The sequence below is a fragment of the Petaurus breviceps genome, unplaced genomic scaffold (genome assembly GCF_028583685.1).
Source record: "Petaurus breviceps papuanus isolate PSGF00001 unplaced genomic scaffold, PetGlider_PUasm1.0 37, whole genome shotgun sequence".
NCBI classification, from domain to species: domain Eukaryota; kingdom Metazoa; phylum Chordata; class Mammalia; order Diprotodontia; family Petauridae; genus Petaurus; species Petaurus breviceps.
In genome coordinates, this window is record NW_027186296.1 from 5,222,393 (window position 1) to 5,242,213 (window position 19,821).

The window sequence follows — 19,821 nt, forward strand, 5'->3', positions numbered from 1 at the left end:
TACTTCTTTCTCTGGATATGGTATCTCTTTCCATCATGAGTCTTTTGGATTTGTGTTATAACCTTACATTTCTGAGAGGAGCCCAGTCTATAAAGTTAGTCATCAAAAAACATACAGTGTGTCTCTAATTGTGTACAAATTTCTCCTGGTTCTGCTCTTCTCACTCAACATCAGTTTATATGTCTCTTGAGGTTATTAAGAAGTCTGTCTTCTCCTCATTTCTTATAGAACAATAGTATTCCATTACATTCATATACCCCTTGTTCAAGTTCATTGAACAACTTGTTCAGCTGTTCCCCAATTGATGGGCACCCCCTTGATTTCCAATTCCTTGCCACCACAAAAAGAACTGCTATAAATATTTTTGTACATATGGGTCTTTTCCCCACTTCTATGATCTCTCTTTTTTTTTAAAAGCAATCGGGGTTAAGTAACTTGCTCAAGGTTACATGGCCAGTTATTTCTGGGTGTGGTGCTAAGTATCTGAGCCCAGATTTGATCCCCAGGTCATCCTGACGCTGGAGCTGGTGCTCTTACTTGCTGAGCCACCTGACCGCCCCTAAGCAATTGGGGTTAAGTAACTTGCTCAAGGTTACACGGCCAGGGGTTTCTGGGTGGGTGCTAAGTGTCTGATCCCGGGATTCAATCCCCAGGTCATCCTGACACTGGAGCCGGTGCTCTCACTCTCTGTGCTATCTGGCTGCCCCTATGATCTCTTTCATATATAACCCTAGAAGTGGTATTGCTGGGTCAAAAGGTATGTACTTATTTATAGCCTTTTGGGCATAGTTCCAGATTGCTCTCCAGAATGGTTGAATCAGTTCACGACTCCATCAACAATGCATTAGTGTCCAATTTTTCCACATCCTCTCCAGTATTTATCATTTTCCTGTTTTTACATCTTAGCCAATCTGACTTGTGAGATGTGCTACCTCAGAGCTGTTTTGATTTGCATTTCTCTGATCAATAATGATTTAGAGCATTTTTTCATATGCTTATAGTTATCTTATATTCCTCCTCTGAAAACTGCCTGTTCATATCCTTTGACCATTTATAAACTGGAGAATGACATGTATTCTTATAGATTTGACTCAGTTTTCTGTATATTTTAGAAATCAGGCTTTTATCAGAGACATTGGTTGTAAAAACTCTTTCCCAATTTTCCACTTCCCTCTTAATCTTGATTACATTGGCTTCATTTGTATAGAAACATTTCAATTTAATGTAATCAAAATTATCCATTTTGCATTTCATAATGTTCTCTAACTCTTGTTTGCTCATAAAGTCTTCTCTTCTCCATAAATTTGACAGGTAAATTATTCCTTGCTCTCCCAGATTGCTTACAGTATCAGCCTTTATACCTAGATCATGTACCTATATAGACTTGATTTTGGTAAATGGTATTAGATATTGGTCTATGCCTAGTTTTTCCCATACTATATTCTAGTTTTCCCAGCAGTTTTTGTCAGACAGTGAGTTCTTATCCCCAAAACTGGGGTCTTTGGGTTTAGCAAACAGTAGATTACTATAGTCATTGACTGCTGTGTCTCCTGTAATCTATTCCATTAATCCACTACTGTATTCCTCAGCCAGTACCAAGTAGTTTTGATGACTGCTGCTTTATAATACAAATTAAAATCTGGTATGGCTAGGCCACCTTCCCTAGAATTTCTTTTCACTAATTCCCTTGATAATTCTGGACCTTTTGTTCTTCCAAATGAAGAACTATTTGTTACTATTTTTTCTAGCGCTATAAATTAAATTTTTGGTAGATTGATTGGTATGGCATTAAATATGTAATTTTATTTAGGTAAATTTATTGTTTTTATTATATTAGCTCAACCCAGCCATGAGCAACTAATGTTTTTCCAATTATTTAGATCTCACTTTATTTGTATGAAAAGTGTTTTGTACACTGGTCTTGAAGTCAGGAGGACCTGAGTTCAAATATGTCCTCAGACACTTAACACTTATTAGCCATGGGACCTTGGGAAAGTCACTTAACCACAATTGCCCTGCATTTCCCCCTCCAAAAAGCAAAAAAAAGTGTTTTGTAATTTTGTTCATATAGGTCCTGGGTTTGTTTTGACAGGTAGATTCCCAAATATGTTGTAATATCTATAGTAACTTAAAATGGAATTTCTCTTTCTATCTCTTGCTGTTGAATTTTTTTTTTAGCAATTTATAGGAATGCCAAGGATTTATGTGGGTTTATTTTATATCCTACAACTTTGCCAAATTTATTATTTATTATCTCAAGTAGTTTTTTATTTGATTTTCTAGGATTCTCTAAGTATATCATCATATCATTTGCAAAGAGTGATAGCTTAGTCTCTTCTTTGCCTAATTTGATTCCTTCAATTTCTTTTTCTTCTCTTATTGTTATCGCTAACATTTCTAGTACCAGATTGGATAACAGGGGTGATAGTGGACATCCTTGTTTCATCCCTCATCTTTTTTTTTTTTGCTTTTTGGAGGGCAGCCCAAGGTCACATGGCTAGTAAGTGTGTCAAGTGTCTGAGGCTGGATTTGAACTCAGGTCCTCCTAACTCCAGGGCCAGAACTCTATTCACACCACCACCTAGCCACCCCCACCCCTCATGTTATTGGAAATTCTTCTAGCTTATCCCCATTACATATAATACTTGATGATTGTTTTAGATAGATGCTACTTATTATTTTAAAGAAGACTCCATTTATTCCTATACTTTCTAGGGTTTTTAATAGGAATGGGTATTGTATTTTGTCAAAAGCCTTTTCTGCATCTATTGAGATAATCATATGGTTTCTGCTAGTTCTGTTAATGATATGATCAATTATACTGATAGTTTTCCTAATATTGAACTATCCTTGCATTCCTGGAACATATCCTACCTGATCAAAGTGTATTATTCTTGTGATAAGTTGCTGTAGTCTTTTTGCTAATATTTTATTTAAAATTTTTGCATCTATATTCATGAGGGAAATTGGTCTATAATTTTCTTTCTCCATTTTGTCTCTTCCTGATTTAGGTATCAGTACCATATTTGTGTCATAAAAAGAACTTTGTAGTACTCCTTTTCCAATTTTCCCAAATTGTTTGTAAAGTATTGGAATCAATTGTTCTTTAAATGTTTGATAGAATTCACTAGTAAATCCATCTGGCCCTGGAGATTTTTTCCTAGGGAGTTCATTGATGGCTTGTTCAGTTTCTTTTTCTGAGATGGGGTTATTTAAGTAATTTACTTCCTCTTCAGTTAATCTGGGCAACTTATTTTTTTGCAAATATTCATCCATTTCATTAAAATTGTCAAATTTATGTGTGTACCATTGTGCAAAATAATTCCTAATTATTGTTTTAATTTTTTCTTCATTGTAGATAGATTAACCCTTTTCATCTTTGATACTTGTAATTTGGTTTTCTTCTTTCTTTTTTTATCATATTGCCTTAAGTTCTATTAATTTTATTGTTTTTTTTCATAAAGCCAGTTTTTAATTTTATTTATTAATTCATTTTCTTAATTTCAATTTTATTAATCTCTCCTTTGGTTTTCAGTATTTCTAATTTAGTATTTAATTGGGGATTTTCAGTTTGTTCTTTTTCCAGCTTCTTGAGTTGCATACCCATTTTATTGAACTCTATTTTCTCTATTATTCATGTATGCATTCAGAGATATAAAACTTCCCCTAAGAACTGCCTTTGCTGCATACCACAAATTTTAGTATGTTATCTCATTATTGTCATTCTTGAATGAAGTTACTGATTGTTTCTGTAATTTTTTGTTTGACCCACGCATTCTTTAGGATTAAATAATTTAGTTTCCAGTTTGTTTTTAGTCTACTTTTCCATGGCCCTTTATTACATATAATTATATTGCATCATGATCTGATAAGGATGCATTTAATATTTCTACCTTTCTGCACTGAATTTTGAGGTTTTTATGCCCTAATACATGGTCGATTTTTGTGTATGTGCCATGTATATAACCAAATAAGAATAAGGTACATTCTTTTTTATCCCCATTCTGCTTTCTCTAGAGGTCTAGCATGTCTACCCTCTCTAAAATTCTGTTCACCTCCTTAACTTCTTTCTTGTTTATTTTGAGGTTAGATTTATCAAGTTCAGAGAGGTGGAGATTGAAGTCCCCCACTGGTATAGTTTTGCTATCTGTTTCTTCCTCTAATTCCCTTAACTTCTCCTCTAAGAATTTGAATGGTATACTACTTGATGCATATATGTTTAGTAATGATATTGCTTCAATCTTGATGGTGCCTTTTAGCAGGATATAGTTTCCTTCCTTATCTCTTTTAATTAGATCTATTTTTGCTTTTGCTTTATCTGAGATAAGGATTGCTACTCCTGCTTTTCTTACTTTAGCAGAAGGATAATATATTCTACTCTAGTCTTTTACCTTTACCCTGTGCATATCCCCCTGTTTCAGATGTGTTTCTTGTAGACAACATATTGTAGGGTTATAGTTTTTAATAATTCTGCTATCCACCTTTGTTTTATAGAAGAGTTCATCCCATTCACATTCACAGTTATGATTATTATTTGTCTTTCCCTCCATACTGTTCCCTCCCCTGTTTATGCTTTTATTCCTCCCTTTTCCCTTACCCTCCTTAAGAGTTTTCCTTTTTACCACCACCTCCCTCAGTATTCCCTCCCTATGTACCCCCTTCCCTTTACCTACTCTTCCACCTTACTATTTCTTCCCTCCCTTCTTCCCCCACCCCATTTTTTACCCCTTCAGTAGAATAGAGTATGTTTTCCCCTCCTTGAACCCAAACCAGTGAGAGTAAATTTCATACAGTGCTCCTCTCCCTCCCTCCTTTCCCTCTACTATAATGAGTTTTGGTGTCTTTTTACATTAGAATCCTAAACTTATTATGTTAATCCCTCCTTGAACCAAAACCAATGAGAGTAAAGTTCATAAGTTCATATAATGTTCATCTTCCTCCCTCCTTTCCCTCTACTATAGTATGTTCTTATGCCTCTTCTTGTGGCATAATTTACCATTTTCTGCCTCTTCCTTTCCTTTTCCCCCATTACAATCCCCTTGTACCCCTTAATAAGTTTTTTTATCATCAGATTAGTTAATTTATACCACACCCTCTATCTATGTATATTCTTTTTAAATATCATGATAATTATACAATTTTCAATATTGACAGGTATCAGCTTCCCATATAGGAATGTAAACAGTTTCCTCTTATTGAACCACAAGTTACGTGTGTGTGTTTTTTTTTCCTTCTTTACCTTTTTATGTCTCTCTTGAGTCTTGTATTTGGAGATCAGATTTTCCATTGAGTTCTGGTTTTCTCACCAGGAAATTCTGGAAGTCCCTTATTTCATTGAATGACCATCCCCTCCCTGAAAGATTATGCTCAGTTTTGCTGGCTAGTTGATCCTTGGTTGCAGTCCAAGCTCTTTTCCCTTTTGAAATATTATATTCCAATCCTTCCAATTTTTAAATGTAGAAGCTGCTTGGTCCTGTGTGATCCTGACTGTAGTTCCACAATATTTAAATTGTTTCCTTCTGGCTGTTTGCAGTATTTTCTCCTTGACCTGATAATTCTGGAGTTTAACTACAATATTTCTTGAGGTTTTCAATTTGGGATCTCTTTCTGGAGAAGTCCAGTGAATTCTTTTGATAAATATTTTACCCTCTGGTTCTAGGACCTCAGGACAGTTTTCTTTGATAATTTCTTGGAGGATGTTATCCAGGCTATTTTTTCACCATGGCTTTCTGGTAGACCAGTAATTCTTAGATTATCTCTCCTGGATCTGTTCTCCAGGTCAGTTCTTTTTCCAACGAGATATTTTACATTTTCTTCTAATTTTTCAACCTTTACATTTTGTTTGACTGATTCTTGATGTGTCATAGAATCATTAGCTTCAACTTGATTGATTATAATTTTTTTGTGAATTATTTTCCTTGGTTAGTCCTTTTCCATATGTTCAGTTTTTATTTTTAGGGAGGTATTTTCTCCAGTCAGATTTTGAACCTCCCATCTCAGTTCACAAATTTTACTCTTTAAGGATTTGTTTTCTTCAGTAAGATTTTTTTTCCCATTTTGGCCAATGTAATTTTAAAAGAATTGGTCGATTTATCTTCTGCCTCTCTAATTTAGCTTTTAAAATCTTTCTTGAGGGGCAGCTAGGTGGCGCAGTGAGTAAAAGCACCAGCCCTGGAGTTGGGAGGACCGGAGTTCGGTTCCGGCCTGAGACACTTAACACCCACACAAAAATACTAGCCATGTAACCTTGGGCAAGTTACTTAACCCCAATTGCCCTCCAAAAGGCAAAAAAAAAAAAGAAAGAAAGAAAGAAAGAAAAGAAAAGAAAAATCTTTCTTGAGCTCTTCCAAGAATGTTTTTAGGGCTTGAGACCAGTTCATATTTCCTTCTGCGGTCTCAGGTGTGGAAATAGAGTTGATGGTGTCTCCTGAAAATGATTCTTCTCCTTTACAATAATAGGATTCAATCATCTTTGGTGTTCCCTTTCCAAGTTGCTTCCAGAACATTGTGATTGACTATTTCCAGGCTTTTAAAGTGGATTTCTGCTTCTGGGGTACAGAGAGTTCTGAGCCATGCTTCTCAATCTGGGAGCTAGGGGCCTGGTTGTTGACTTTGTGTGCTGTTGCCTCTGGGTGTCTAGACTGAGGCCAAGGCCAGAGCTCTCAGTGTTTCCCCTGGGTTACATGAGGCTCACAGAGTAAGGTGTGGGGGAGGGGTGGTCTCACCACTTCAGGTTTCTGTCTCTGTGCCCCTGGGCTACAACTCAGGCAGGCTCAGCAGCTGGTGGCCTGCTGCAATGGTGTCTGCAGATTTATTTGATTGTGCTAAGGCACACCTGGGCTTCTGGTGTTAGAGCTTGTGGCCCCACCCGTCCTAGGCTTCAGGATCTCCCACTAATCAGCTGAGATGGGGTTTGTTGGGATGCCTCCCGCCCTTCACTTCAGGCTTGTCACAGCCTCAGTCACACCCTTCCTCTAGGACTCCCAAGCCTGCCACTGCTTCTACTATTTCAGAATTTTAGGCTGGGGTAATAATCTCTGGGTTTTCGGGGTCAGGGAGGGGAATTAGAGCATCTAGGGCTTACTCCACCATCCTGCCTCCTGGAAGTTCAGGTAGGTGATTTTTAAACATCCAGGCTATGGGTTGATAGCCCCAGGAGAAGCTGCTGTCACTGCCACAGGCCCTCCACTTTCTCTTACCCAGCTCTGACAGATCCTTTGTCCTGTGGTGAGAGGTCTGCAAAGTGCCCCTTATGTGGGTGAATCTGCTGGCTTGGGCTCACTCTCAGTCTGCTGTGGTCTGGTCTCTGGTCCATGCTGATGCAGCCCCCATTCCCTCCATGCTCCCCCTGCCTAGTCCTGTGTGGGCACTTTCCTGGACTAGGAATCTGCTGCATCCCATTGTAATGCCAAGCAAAGACAACTTCCCAAGGTTCAAAATATCAGCATAGGTGCTCTCCATTTTATTCAGTGACAAATTAAGAACAGAGAAAATCAAAATATAGCATAATTCAAATTACAGTATTCACCAAGTGTAATTCAATAATTTCCAAGTACTACTTCACTCCTGGACATTATATTCATTTAGTCAATCACAAAATCCCTCTTCACTTCACCCCTAGGCAGTACATTCATTTAGTCAATCACAAAGCCTCTCTTCTCAAATGGAGATTAGTTTCCAATCATAAGCAAAGTACATTCATTTGGTCAGTCACAGAGCACAAAAAAGTCAAAAGTTTCCCACCCTTGGATCACAACTGAATAGGCCATCTACCCCAGAGATACAACAAGCTTAAGCACAGCATTTAATACCCAAAGAGAGGTCTTTTCTTCATCTTGACCCAAGGCAAGTTCTCAGCAATCTTTGTTCCTAGGGAGAGAAAGCTTAGCAAGGCCATAAGATACATTGTCAGTGTCTTCATTAATTCATTCTCTGTCTGCAGAACAGTCCTAGGACCCCTGAAAACATTAGCAACACCCTCTTCCAGAATTTCTGTAAACATACAACAAGAAAATCCTTCTTCAGGGCTTCTGAACCAACAGCAAGGTTCCAGAACCTCTACAACAGCAGCACTGGCATTCACCAGTGGGCACAATTCACTCTCTGTCTGCAGAACAGTCTCAGGACCCCTGAACCAACAGCAAGGTTCCAAGACCTCTGCAACAATAGCACTGTCCTTCACCAGTGGATGCAATTCATTCTCTGTCTGCAGAACAGTCTCTGGACCCCTGAACCAGCAGCAAGGTTCCAGAACCTCTGCAACAACAGAACTGTCCTTCACCAGTGGATGAATCTGGCAAAACAAAATCAAAACAGACAGGCAAAGTACCAGCATAACAACCATGTCTCCTAAGTCCTTGGCAGCACTGGGTAGCAACTCTCAAAAGTCCTGGGCTGTTCGAACTGGCCCTCAGCAATCCTCTCCATCTCTCTGCCTCCACAATGCTGCTTCCCAAAAAATTCTTCTGCCTCTCTCCCTGCTTGTGCCTCTCTAAATTCATGTCACCAGCTCCTCCCAGTTAAGCCCTCTCTTTTCATGTCAACAAGTCCATCTCACAAGTGGGATTCACAAGCTCTGGGTTTTAACACAATCAACCCAAAAACCAAGCCAATACGGGGGATCTTTAAATTCCATTACTATTACACCCAGTGGATTCTGTCACACTAAAATCCTTTCAGATTCACTTCTTGGAGATTACTGACGGAAATCACGGAGTTCAGATAAGTTCCTGCTTTTACTCCACCATCTTGCTACCTTCCTTATTTGATTTTTAAAATCCTTTTTGAGCCTTTCCATGAATTTTTTTTCAGACCTGAGACCAATTCACATTTTTCTTTGAGGCTTTTGCATATAGCTGCTTTGATTTTGTTGTCTTCTTCTGAGTTTGGGTTTTGATTTTCTCTGTCAACATAGTAACTTTCTTTGGTCATGTTCCTTTTGTGTGTGTTCCTTTTAACAGCCTATTTCTTGACTTTTAACTTTATATTGGGTTCTATATGGCATTGTCCCAAGCTGAGGTTTTTTGTGTTGCTGTTTTTAGATTTAGCTCTGGGGTCTATAGGTTTTTGGTTGATCCAAAATGGTATGATCCAAGAAGAGGTGTGACCATTGCTCTCTTGGTCTGTGCCATTGTCTGTGAGCAACCACATGCACTCTTTTCTATCTGGAACTGTGTCCAGGGTCCCTGTTCCTTCTAGTGAAGTCCCTTTACCCTGGGACTTTGACCTGGATCTGTCTATGAGCAATACTCCCAGGGCCAGAAAAGGTCTCATGTAATCTCCTTCTGATAAGTAATCTGAACCTCTTACTTTTCTGTTGGTAGAGAGGTATGGAAGATGTCACTAATTCAGTCACCCCCAAGGCCTGCTGCTGGCTTGCTAGAGCCCTGTATTTGACTGTGTTCTACTTTCACCCCAGTGAGACAGTCCTTTCCTACCAACCCTCCAAGTTGTCTTGGACTAGAAAATTGTTTCACCTCATCCATTAGTTGCATCTCTTGCTTCAGAATTAGTTTTGAGGGTTATTTTAATTTTTTTTGGAGGTGGGAGCTCAGGCAAGTCCCTGCCTTTACTCCATCCTCCCCCCTGCATCTCAGTACATGATCTTACATGTACTTATGACCAAACAATCAAAAAATTGACCAGAGGCTACTTTTTGTTGATGATGAGCCTCTCCATACTTTACTAGGTATAAAGTCAAGTATAAGCAACTTTCCAGAGGACTTCTACTGTGAATAGCTTTAAGGTTCTGATAACATAGTATAATGAACTCTATTCAGCAATAAACTAAAGCAAACATTCACAGAAACCAAAGAACAACATTTACAATGATATAACATTACAACTTATCACTAAAGTGGCCACATAGTTTTAAACAAAAGATATCATTCAGGATACAAAGTATAAAGGTCTCCCACCCCTAGGTCACAATGTCTTAATCTTGTCACTCAGAAAGTCTTCTTTCTTCTTGATTGGAGACTAGCTTCCAATCATCCTTAAGTCAGTCATCCTTAAGGAGTACAAAGTACAAATTTCTCCCACCCAGAGGTCACAGTAAATCATGATCTTGTCAGCTAACACTAAGCACCCAAGGAAAGGTCCTTTAATCTTGGCTCAAGTCTGGCTCCCAAATTCCATGGTTCCTCTTCCATGGTTCCAGCTTTTGCCTGAATTCACCTGTCACATGGACTCACAGGTAGGTAACTCCCAGCTTCTGTTCCAGCTCCTGTTCCTGTTCCAAGCTCATGGTGACCAGTTCACATCAAGCCCTTTGAAGTCTCTGTTCCTGGGAAGAGTAAACTTAATAGAGCCACAACAATATCTACACACTTCAAGCTTCACAGAAATATAAGCACATTAATACATATTGCTAGCACTATCATCTGTGAAATCAACACAAGTCAGTAGACAGGGTGCATCTGTCTGACAGAGTAATACAATTCAATAGAAAGAATACTTCTATATGACAAAGTAACACAAACAATAGATAGAGCCTTTTTATCTGACAAAGTAACACAAACAACAGAAGGCTTCTGTCTGACAAAGTAACAGAAATCAACATAGACAGAGCAGACAAATAGAGTGCTGGACACCACAAGTGTTCTCCTTCTCAGTTCTGCCCTGTTTCAATTTGTGCTCCTGCTTTTATATGGTGGTTCTTCTTCCTGTTCCACCCTTCCTGTTGTGTCAGCAAGCTCCTCCTACCTTCAAATCACAGGCGGGGTTCAAAGGCAATTGAAGAATTGAAACAAGGTGCTAAAGACTTGAATAACTGAAAAAAGGTGCCAAGTAGTCCTTTGCTTGCCATATTCTAGGTCATTGGATGACAGACGTAGCCCATTATTTATGTGCTCATAATGTTTTTTGTTTTATAGAGACAAGTCTTTCAATTCTTATGTTCCACTGGCAAAGCATTGAGCCATGTTATCACTATGTTATAGTTAGGCTTCAGAGTAAAATTTTGTAGAATATATTTTAGGTATGTTATAGGTTAAATAATAAAAATTAACATTAATACAACATTTTAAGACTTACAAAACACTTTATATACTTAATCATTTGATCCTCATCACTATCAAATGATGTATCTACTGTAAGGTTATGTTTTACCTACTGTACAAATAAGAATCCTGAGCCTTAGGGAAGTTCAGTGATTTTCCCTTGGACAACAAGTCTTGGAGGGGGGATTTGAACCTGGTTCTACTTAACACCAAGTCCAGTTAGACTATCATGGATGCCATATGACCCCTTCAAAGTAAGATTTCTTTAGCTGGCCTAAGAGTTAGTTTCTAAGGGAAAATAAAGTTCATTCTGAATTCCAAACAAGCAACTTAAAGAGAAACATTTGGAGCACAATCTACTGATAAGTTCCTGACCATTTATTCTTCAATTCCATGAATATAAATTACCTACTTGTGAAAGACACTATGGATTCAAGCATATAAAATGACACAAGCCCCTTCCCTTATAGTCTGGGAGCTATGCATGTGCTTAATATATGGTTGAATATATTGGAAGTTCCTCCAACCCCACCCTCAGAAACCCACTGAAGTATTATTGCAAAATTTGGCTAAAAAAAAAACCACTTTCACCTGAGGCAATTAGAGAGCCCTTCACAAAGAATGTAGTGCCTGAATTGAGACTGGAGGGAATGCTTTGAAGGAAAACTAGAAAATATACCAATGTAAAAGCTAACACACAAAGTTCAGGGCACTCCATTTGGGTGGAACATAATGTATCTAAGGAAGAGTAATGTTAAATATGTCTGGAAAGGTAAGTTTCAGCCAGGTTATGAAGAACCTGAAATATAGGCCAAAGAATTTGTATTTTATCCTAGAAAAAAATAATAATTAGATAAGAGTTTTTTAATTGGGGTAAGATCTTTGTCTTAGGCATATTACTTTGGCAGTTATATAAAGGATGAATTACAAAGACCAGTGAGACTATTACAGTAGATAAGAGGAGATACAGGCCTGCAGTAGCACGTTGGAAAAATGAATTGAATAGAAGGGGACAGCTGTAAGAGATTTTGTGAAGGCATAATAAGCAGAACATGACAATTGATTTCATCTACGTGATGAGGGACAGAAGAGTCAAATATGACTAGAGAGAGTATCACTTATCTATCACCAAATAACCTCCCTCAGGATTTACAATATGTATTTTACCTTTTATATTTTTTAAACTTTTCCCAAGGAGTAATTGACTCTTACATTAGCTCAAATTGTTATTTTTTAATGATGTCATATAGATCCGAGATGACAACAAAAGGCAACACCCCTGTCTTGTGGAATTCTCAAAGCTACCTGAAACTGAGAAGAATTATAACCTGCAAATGTCAACAGAAACTTTAAAGTGAGTTTAAAATTAAATTGAATTAAGATTCACAAGTGTAAATTACTTTGTGACATGTAGTCAGATATTATGGGTATATATGTACCATTCTAAGAAAACATATTGAGGAATGGGAGGGGGGGGAAGGTAAAGATGATAATTTATAATATAAAACATTCTAATTCAGGCCCTTTGAACTTGCAGTTCTTCATTTCCAGACAACAAAGTCCTTATGAGTCCATCTGACACATCCATCCCCTATTTTCCTCCCCTACTATTACCCTAATTCAGACTTTGATTACCTTTCACTATAAACTATAGCCTTCTAATTAGATGATCTTCCTGCTCTAGTCCAAGTTCTCTCTAGTATCCTTCAAACCATTGCCAAATATTTCTAATTAGTTATTTTCCTTCTCAGAGACTTTCAGGGGTTCCCTATCAACTACAGAATAAAATTTTAAAACTCCTTATCTTAGCAAGTAAGGCACCTGACAAATTTCCACCTAGCTTTTTAGCCTTATTTCACGCTGCCGCCTTTCATTCAGTGTTCCAAAGAAACTGTACTCACTTTACTGATTTGGCCCACCCACTCCTACTGCCATATATTTTCCGTTACCTATATCTGAAATTTCTCTTCCTCTCTACAATCACCCACAAACTCTATCTCTTAAAAATTATCAAGATTCAACTCATGCCCCTTCCTCATGAAAACATCACTGCTTCCCTTACTCAGTTAGAAGAGAGTTATCCCTTTTTGGTCTTATTTTTTTCTCTATTTGACATTTTTAGTGTATTTACTATATTCTAACTAATGTAGTTATTTGTATACCTCTTTTTATTAGTCTTTCTGTTTCTTATCTCCATTTTATCCTGTATACATCTTGTTTTGTGTTGTCTATCTCATCCTTTAGACAGTAAGCTACTTGAGAGCAGACCCTGGTGGAGTTTTGGATTTGGGTTTTTTTTCACCTTTCTTTAGGTCACCTAGCACTTTAGTCCAGTGCTTATTAGCACATGGTAGGTGCATAACAAGTACTATTGACTCACTGAATTTTATCCCTTACTAAAAGGTAAATTCCTTAAGGACAGGAAATACTGATATCTCTTCTTTGTATGCCCAGGACATAATGCTTAATGAATATTTCTTAAACTAGATTGGGGAAAAATTAGAAGTTAATAGGAAAAGTTTTAGGAAACCACCCACTTGTTTCTAGAGATCAATCAAAAAGGCCAGTGAAACATTTCCAAATGTAAAAGTCCATAGAAAACGTGATGCACTTTACAAAAATCTCACAAACACAAATGCTACTTTCCTTAACTTCCTCTACCTATCCATATTTCTCCTACCTTTCACAGGGCAGTTCAAGTCCTACTTCACAGTGGCATCCTCCCTAATGATTCCAGCACAGCCTTAGCTCTCTCTTCTCTGACTCCTTTTGTACTTAATGCATCTTCTATCCAACAAGCACCCCTCTATATATTCTCCTGATTTCCACTTGTCTATAATGTTTAATTTAGTGCTTAATTCTTTCACTATGTGTAAATGGGCATATGTGACAATGTGTTTTGTAATACTTGATTCATAAGTGTAGATTCCTTCTGGGCACTTCTTTTATAGATCAGAGACTAGAACAGTTCTGGCCCATTGTAAATACTTACTACATTCCTGGTGTTTGAGTCATCAGGAGCATAACTGCTCCAAAATAGGTTATACTGATATTATGACAGTGACTGTCACTTTCAACAAATCAGAAATCATTTATGAAGTACTATTGTGTATAAAGCAATGTGTGTGGGAGACTTATGTCTTGAGAAGACAAATTATTTGACCTTGAGCTAACAATCTTAGTAGTTCCTATGACACCAATGTATATAATACACAATATTACATAACTAGTAAATTTGAGAAATTTTTAACTGCTGTGTTATGAATTATGAGGGGAAAGATTGTTGCTAGTTGAGGATTAGAAAAAAATTCCCGAGGCACAGCCAAGATGGCAGAGTAAAAGCAAGGACTTGTCTGAGAACACCACAAACCCTTCCAAATACTTTTAAAATGACTCTAAATAGATTCTAGAGCAGCAGAACCCCCAAAGATGGAGTAAACAAATTTCCAGCCCAAGACCACTTGGAAGGTCGGCAGAAAAGGTCTTTTGCATGGGGGTAAGAGAGGAGTACAGTCCAGCACAGACAGTTCTAGCACAGACCCTGCCCCAACAAACCCAGAGCAGACCTCAGGGCAACTGAAACACTGGCAGCAGTGGTGGTTTCCAGACCTCTCAGCCCACAGATGCCAAAGACAACTTAGAAAGTCAGAAGGAAAGATCTCTTACACCTGGATGAGAATAGAGAGCAGTACAGCAAAGGCCCTGCCAGCACAATACCAGCCCCATCAAACCAGGAGCAGGCCTTGGGAGTGGCTTACTAGCAGTGGCAGCAGCAGCACCGACTTTGGGAACTCTCAGTGCACAGATGGTAAGGGGTCGTGGAGGGGAGGGACAGTGGTGAATAACTGGTCAGAAGGAGACTACAGAGTTCTTTTTACTAGCACTGGGGCAGGACTCTGTTGCTTTGCTCATACTTGGATCCTGGTCACAGTCCCGGGTGGCAGATCCAGGGGGAGGAGGGGCGCTAGCCCACCAGAGCTTGCAGCACAAGGGAGGGAGGACCTTCCTCACACTTCCAGGGCAGAAAATAGTGATCACTCAGATGATGAGAGCTCAGGCCAGGAGAGTAGTGAACACATCTCCTTAGATCATACTGTCTTAGAAGAACGGAAAACTCACAGGTCCCTAGAAGTATCTCTGAAAACCGCTGTACAAAACACCTGAAGCTTGAGGTGGTTTGCTTTTCCATGCTGGAAGCAGAAGCCTACCTTAACAAAGATTTAAAAGTTCAGGTAATAGGCTGGGAAAACGAGCAAGCAATGGGGAAAAAAGTTATGATGTGGAGAAGGAAGATCAAAACACACAATCAGAAGAAAACAAAATCAGAGCTCCTACATCCAAAGCCTCCAAGAAAAATATGAAATGGTCTTAGGTCATAGAAGAGCTAAAAAAGGATTTTTTTAAGCAATTGGGGTTAAGTAACTTGCTCAAGGTTACATGGCCAGTTATTTTGTGTGGGTGCTAAGTATCTGAGGCCAGAACCAATCCCAGGTCTCCCAACTCTGGGGCAGGCTCTCTTACTCACTGTGCCACCTGGTTGCCCCTCAAAAAGGATTTTAAAAATCAAGTAACAGAAGTAGAAAAATTGGGAAGAGAAATGAGAGAGATTCAAGGAAATAAAATAAAGCCCAAAAATATTTCCCATAGCCCATGGCTAGAGGTAAGTACAAAAATTAAGTTATTACCACAAAAAATGCACAGGCAAAGGAGAAAGAATCCAACCATAGAAAGCTGTTATGGGATTAGAGATGACTGGAGTTCATCTTCAGAGGAGGATATTGAAGTAAAGAAAATCCCAAAGAGTAATGTCAAATGGTCACCTGCCCAAAAAGAATTCATAGAAGATCTTTAAAAAGAATTTAAAAATCAAATGACAGATGGAGGAAAAATTAAAAAACAAAATAAGAATAATTCAAGAAAAACAAGAAGTGTATGAAAGGAAAGTCAACCAATTAGAAAGGGAGATCCAGAATCTTAAGGAAGATGAGTCCTTGAAAATTAGAATTGGACAAAGTGAAGCCAGTGAAATCATAAGAGATCAAGAAATAATTTAAAAATATGAATAATGAAAAAATAGAAGAGAAAGTAAAATATCTTATAAGAAAAACAACAGATTTACAGAATACATCAAGAAGAGAAAATATAAAAATAATTGGACTACCTGAAAATTACAATTTTAAAAAAAAAGAATCTTGACACAATGATACAAGAAATAATTAAAGAAAATTGTCTTGAAGCATTAGAACAAGGAGGGAAAGTAGAAATAGAAGAAATTCATCTATCACAACTTAAGAGATCCTATGAGGAAAACTCATAGGAACATCATAGTTAAATTCTGAAACGCCTATCTCAAGGGTAAAATATTAAAAGCATCAAGATTAAAATAATTTAAATATGATAGTGCCACAGTTAGAATATACAGACCTAGTAGTGGAGACACTAACAGACCGTAGGTCTTAGAACACAACATATTGAAGAGCAAAAGAACTGGAACTTCACCTGAAAATATCATGCTCCGAAAAGTTAAATATTATCCTGAATGGAAAAAGTAGACTTTTGATAAACTCTCAGACTTTCAAGACTTTGTAAAACAAAAAAAAATCCTGAATTTAATAGAAAATTCCATCTACAAGAACCAAGAGAAATATAAGGCACATACCAAAGAGTGATTATAAGGGATTCAATATAAGGACAGCCTGGTTGCTTTTTAAATATGTAAAATGCAAAATGTCTAAGATTTTTATTAATAATTGGGTAGCTCATAAGAAAGATTGGGGTAAAACAGTATGATATTAATTTAAAAAGTAAAATTATTTAAGAACAGCTAAAAAGAGTAATTATTTTATATAAATGAGAAAGAATTGATACAGAGGAATGAGATGGGGAGGAGGGCTGGTAGTTCTGGTAACCTACTTTCATTGGGAATGGGTTTAAGAGGAAACAATACATATATATTTAGAAGAGTATAAAAGTCTTCTAAATTTAGAAGAAATAAAATGATAGGAGCATAGGGAGAGGGAAGAGGAGAAGGGAAGGATCTTTAGAGGGGCAGGCAAGGGAACAGGTAAAAGGGGATATAGAGGGTTTTTAGATTTATGGGAACAAGAGGATAGGGAAGGGATCCATGGGGGATGGGGGGTAGGCAAGTAGTAGGAGGGCAAGGTAATGGATAAAAGTAAAGTAGAGGAGGCTATAGGGATAGGAAATGAGATATGCACAAACAAAAAAGATCAGGCATAGAGTATGTTTGGGAAAGTATATGTCTACAAATGTATGTACATATACATATGTATGTGCACATTTATATATGTATATATATAAATATGTATTTGTATATATTGTATGTATATGTATATCTCTATAGCTATGTTAGAGAAACATCTAAACTTTATTGTAGCCATCGAGGGGGGGGGAAGGGAAAAAAGAACAAAGTGAAAAAGTACACAGCAGAGAACAAAAGAAAACTTACAATGCAGCAAAGAAAAGATGGACAATTCTCAATGCAACATGTATTATTTATCATAAAGACTTTCTTAAATGAATATTGTTACATATTTTGAATCCTCTTTTATGTTCTGCTATGCAGACAACATACTTTTCCTTCTCTTTTTGTATTTAAGTTTCAATATTTAAGTTTATGATATGTTTTTGTTTATTTTTTTATATTCTGTATTTGTATTCTAGACCTTGAGTCTAAAATGAAAAAATTTTTTAAAAAAGGAATTAGAGTTATGCCAAGAAAATAATGAAAAATGAGTCAACAGCTTGGTAAAGCAAAAAAAAAAATACCGAAGAAGATAACACCTTAAAAAACAGAGTAGGTCAACTGGTCAAAGAGATAAAAAAATCCAGTGAGAAGAGTGCCTTAAAAATCAGAATTGTTTAAATGGAAGAGGAATTCCAAAAGCTAAATAAAGAAAATAATTCCTTAGAAATTAAAATGGGTAAATGGAAGCTAATGACTTTGAGAAATCAAAGAACAATAAAATAAAACCACAAGAATGAAAAAATAGAAGACAATGTGAGCTATCTCATTGGAAAAAACAACAGACCTAAAAATAGATCTGGGGGAGATAATTTAAAAATTATTGGACTGTTTGAAAGCCATCATCAAAAAAAGAGCCTAGGCATCATCTTTTAAGAAATTATCATTATCCCTGATATTCTAGAACCAGAGGGTAAAATAGAAATTGAAAGAATCCACTGATCACCTTCTGAAAGAGATACCCAAATGAAAACTACTAGGAATATCATAAACAAATTCCAGAGTTCTCAGGTCAAGGAGAAAATATTGTAAGCCACCAGAAAGAAGCAATTCAAGTATGGTAGAGCCACAGTCAGGATAACACAGGATTTAACAGCTTCTACATTAAAGAATGGGGGGGCTTGGAATATGATATTCTGGAGGGCATAGGAGCTAGGATTGCAACCAAGAATCACCTACCCAGAAAAACTGAATATAATCCATGGGGGTGTTGCTTGGGGAAAGTCCAAGGGGTGTGTAGGGGGGGGAGATGGCCATTAAATGAGATGGAGGAATTTCAAGTATTCTGAGAAAAGACCAGAGCTCAATAGAACATTTGACTTTCAAATAGAAGATTCAAGGCAATCATAAAAAGGTAAACAGGAAAGGGAAATCATAGGAACATAATAAGTTTAAACTGTTTACGTTCCTACTTGGTAAGATGATGCTTATAACTCATAAGACTTGTCTCTTTATTAGGGTAGTTAGAAGGAGAATTTATAGATAGAAGTCACAGGTATGAGTTGAATATGAAGGAATGATATCTAAAAAAATTAAATTAAGATGTGAGAGAGGAATATACTGGAAGAAAGAAGAAGGCAGAGATAGAATAGGCTTAATTATCTCACATAAAAGAGGAAAGAAAAAGCTTTTATAATGGAGAGGAAGATGAGGGAGGTGAGAAGTTGTGAGTGGCCCTTATTCTCATTAGAATTGACTCAAAGAGGGTATCATTCACAGTTGGATAATGAATCTGTCTTACTCTATAGGAATATTGGGGGGAAGGGATAGGGGCAGTGTAATAGAAGGAAGGACAGATTAGGGAAGGGAATAATCAGAAGCAAAACACTTTTGAAGAGGGATAAGGTGAAAGGAGAGAGAATAGAATAAACAGAGTAGGAATAGGATGGAGGGAAATACAGTTAGCAATAGTGCATGTGAAAAAAATTTTTAAAGCAAGTTTCTCTGATAAAGGCCTCATTTCTTAGAGAACTGAGTCAAATTTATAAAAATAAGAACCATTCCCCAATTGATAAATGATAAAAAAAATTTTCTGGAGGGTTATTTTGTCGGTGTTTTCTTTCCCATAATGTCTATTATGGAAGTGTTTTGCATGACTACACATGTATAATCTACCTTGACTTTACCTTCTCAATGGGGGTGGGGTGGGGGAGCAGAAAGAAGGGAGAGAATTTGGAACTCAAGAGTTTTAAAAATCAATGTTAAAAATTGTTTTTCCATGTAACTGGGGAAAAATAGAAGACTAAATTTTTAAAAAATGAAAACAATTCCCCAAGGACACGGTACTTTAGTTGGGCTTTAAAAGAGAAGTAGGCATTTGACAAGTAAAAGTAAAGAGTGGGAGGCAGTTCCAGGTGTATTAAATAACACACACAAAAAAACAACACAAACACAGAAAGGTATGAGAGCTCATTGTATGTTTAAGAACCATATGAGTTGGCTCATATGGCTTTAGATCATGTAGAAAAGAGAAATATGAGATGAGGCTGGAAAGGTGTTGTGGTGTCAGGTTATAAATTGCCTTAAATGGTGTACAAGATAATTTGAGTTTATAAC

General features: G+C 37.2%; 1 protein-coding gene across 1 annotated transcript in view; it reads left to right on the forward strand.

Moving 5' to 3' along the window:
- The window catches only part of RYR3 (ryanodine receptor 3), a 777,114-nt gene that overhangs the window by 448,668 nt on the left and 308,625 nt on the right, over window positions 1-19,821 (forward strand). The window contains exon 22 of the mRNA XM_069097663.1: window positions 12,251-12,354. Coding sequence (XP_068953764.1) covers window positions 12,251-12,354 — 104 coding nt within the window. The remainder of the gene's footprint in view (window positions 1-12,250; window positions 12,355-19,821) is intronic.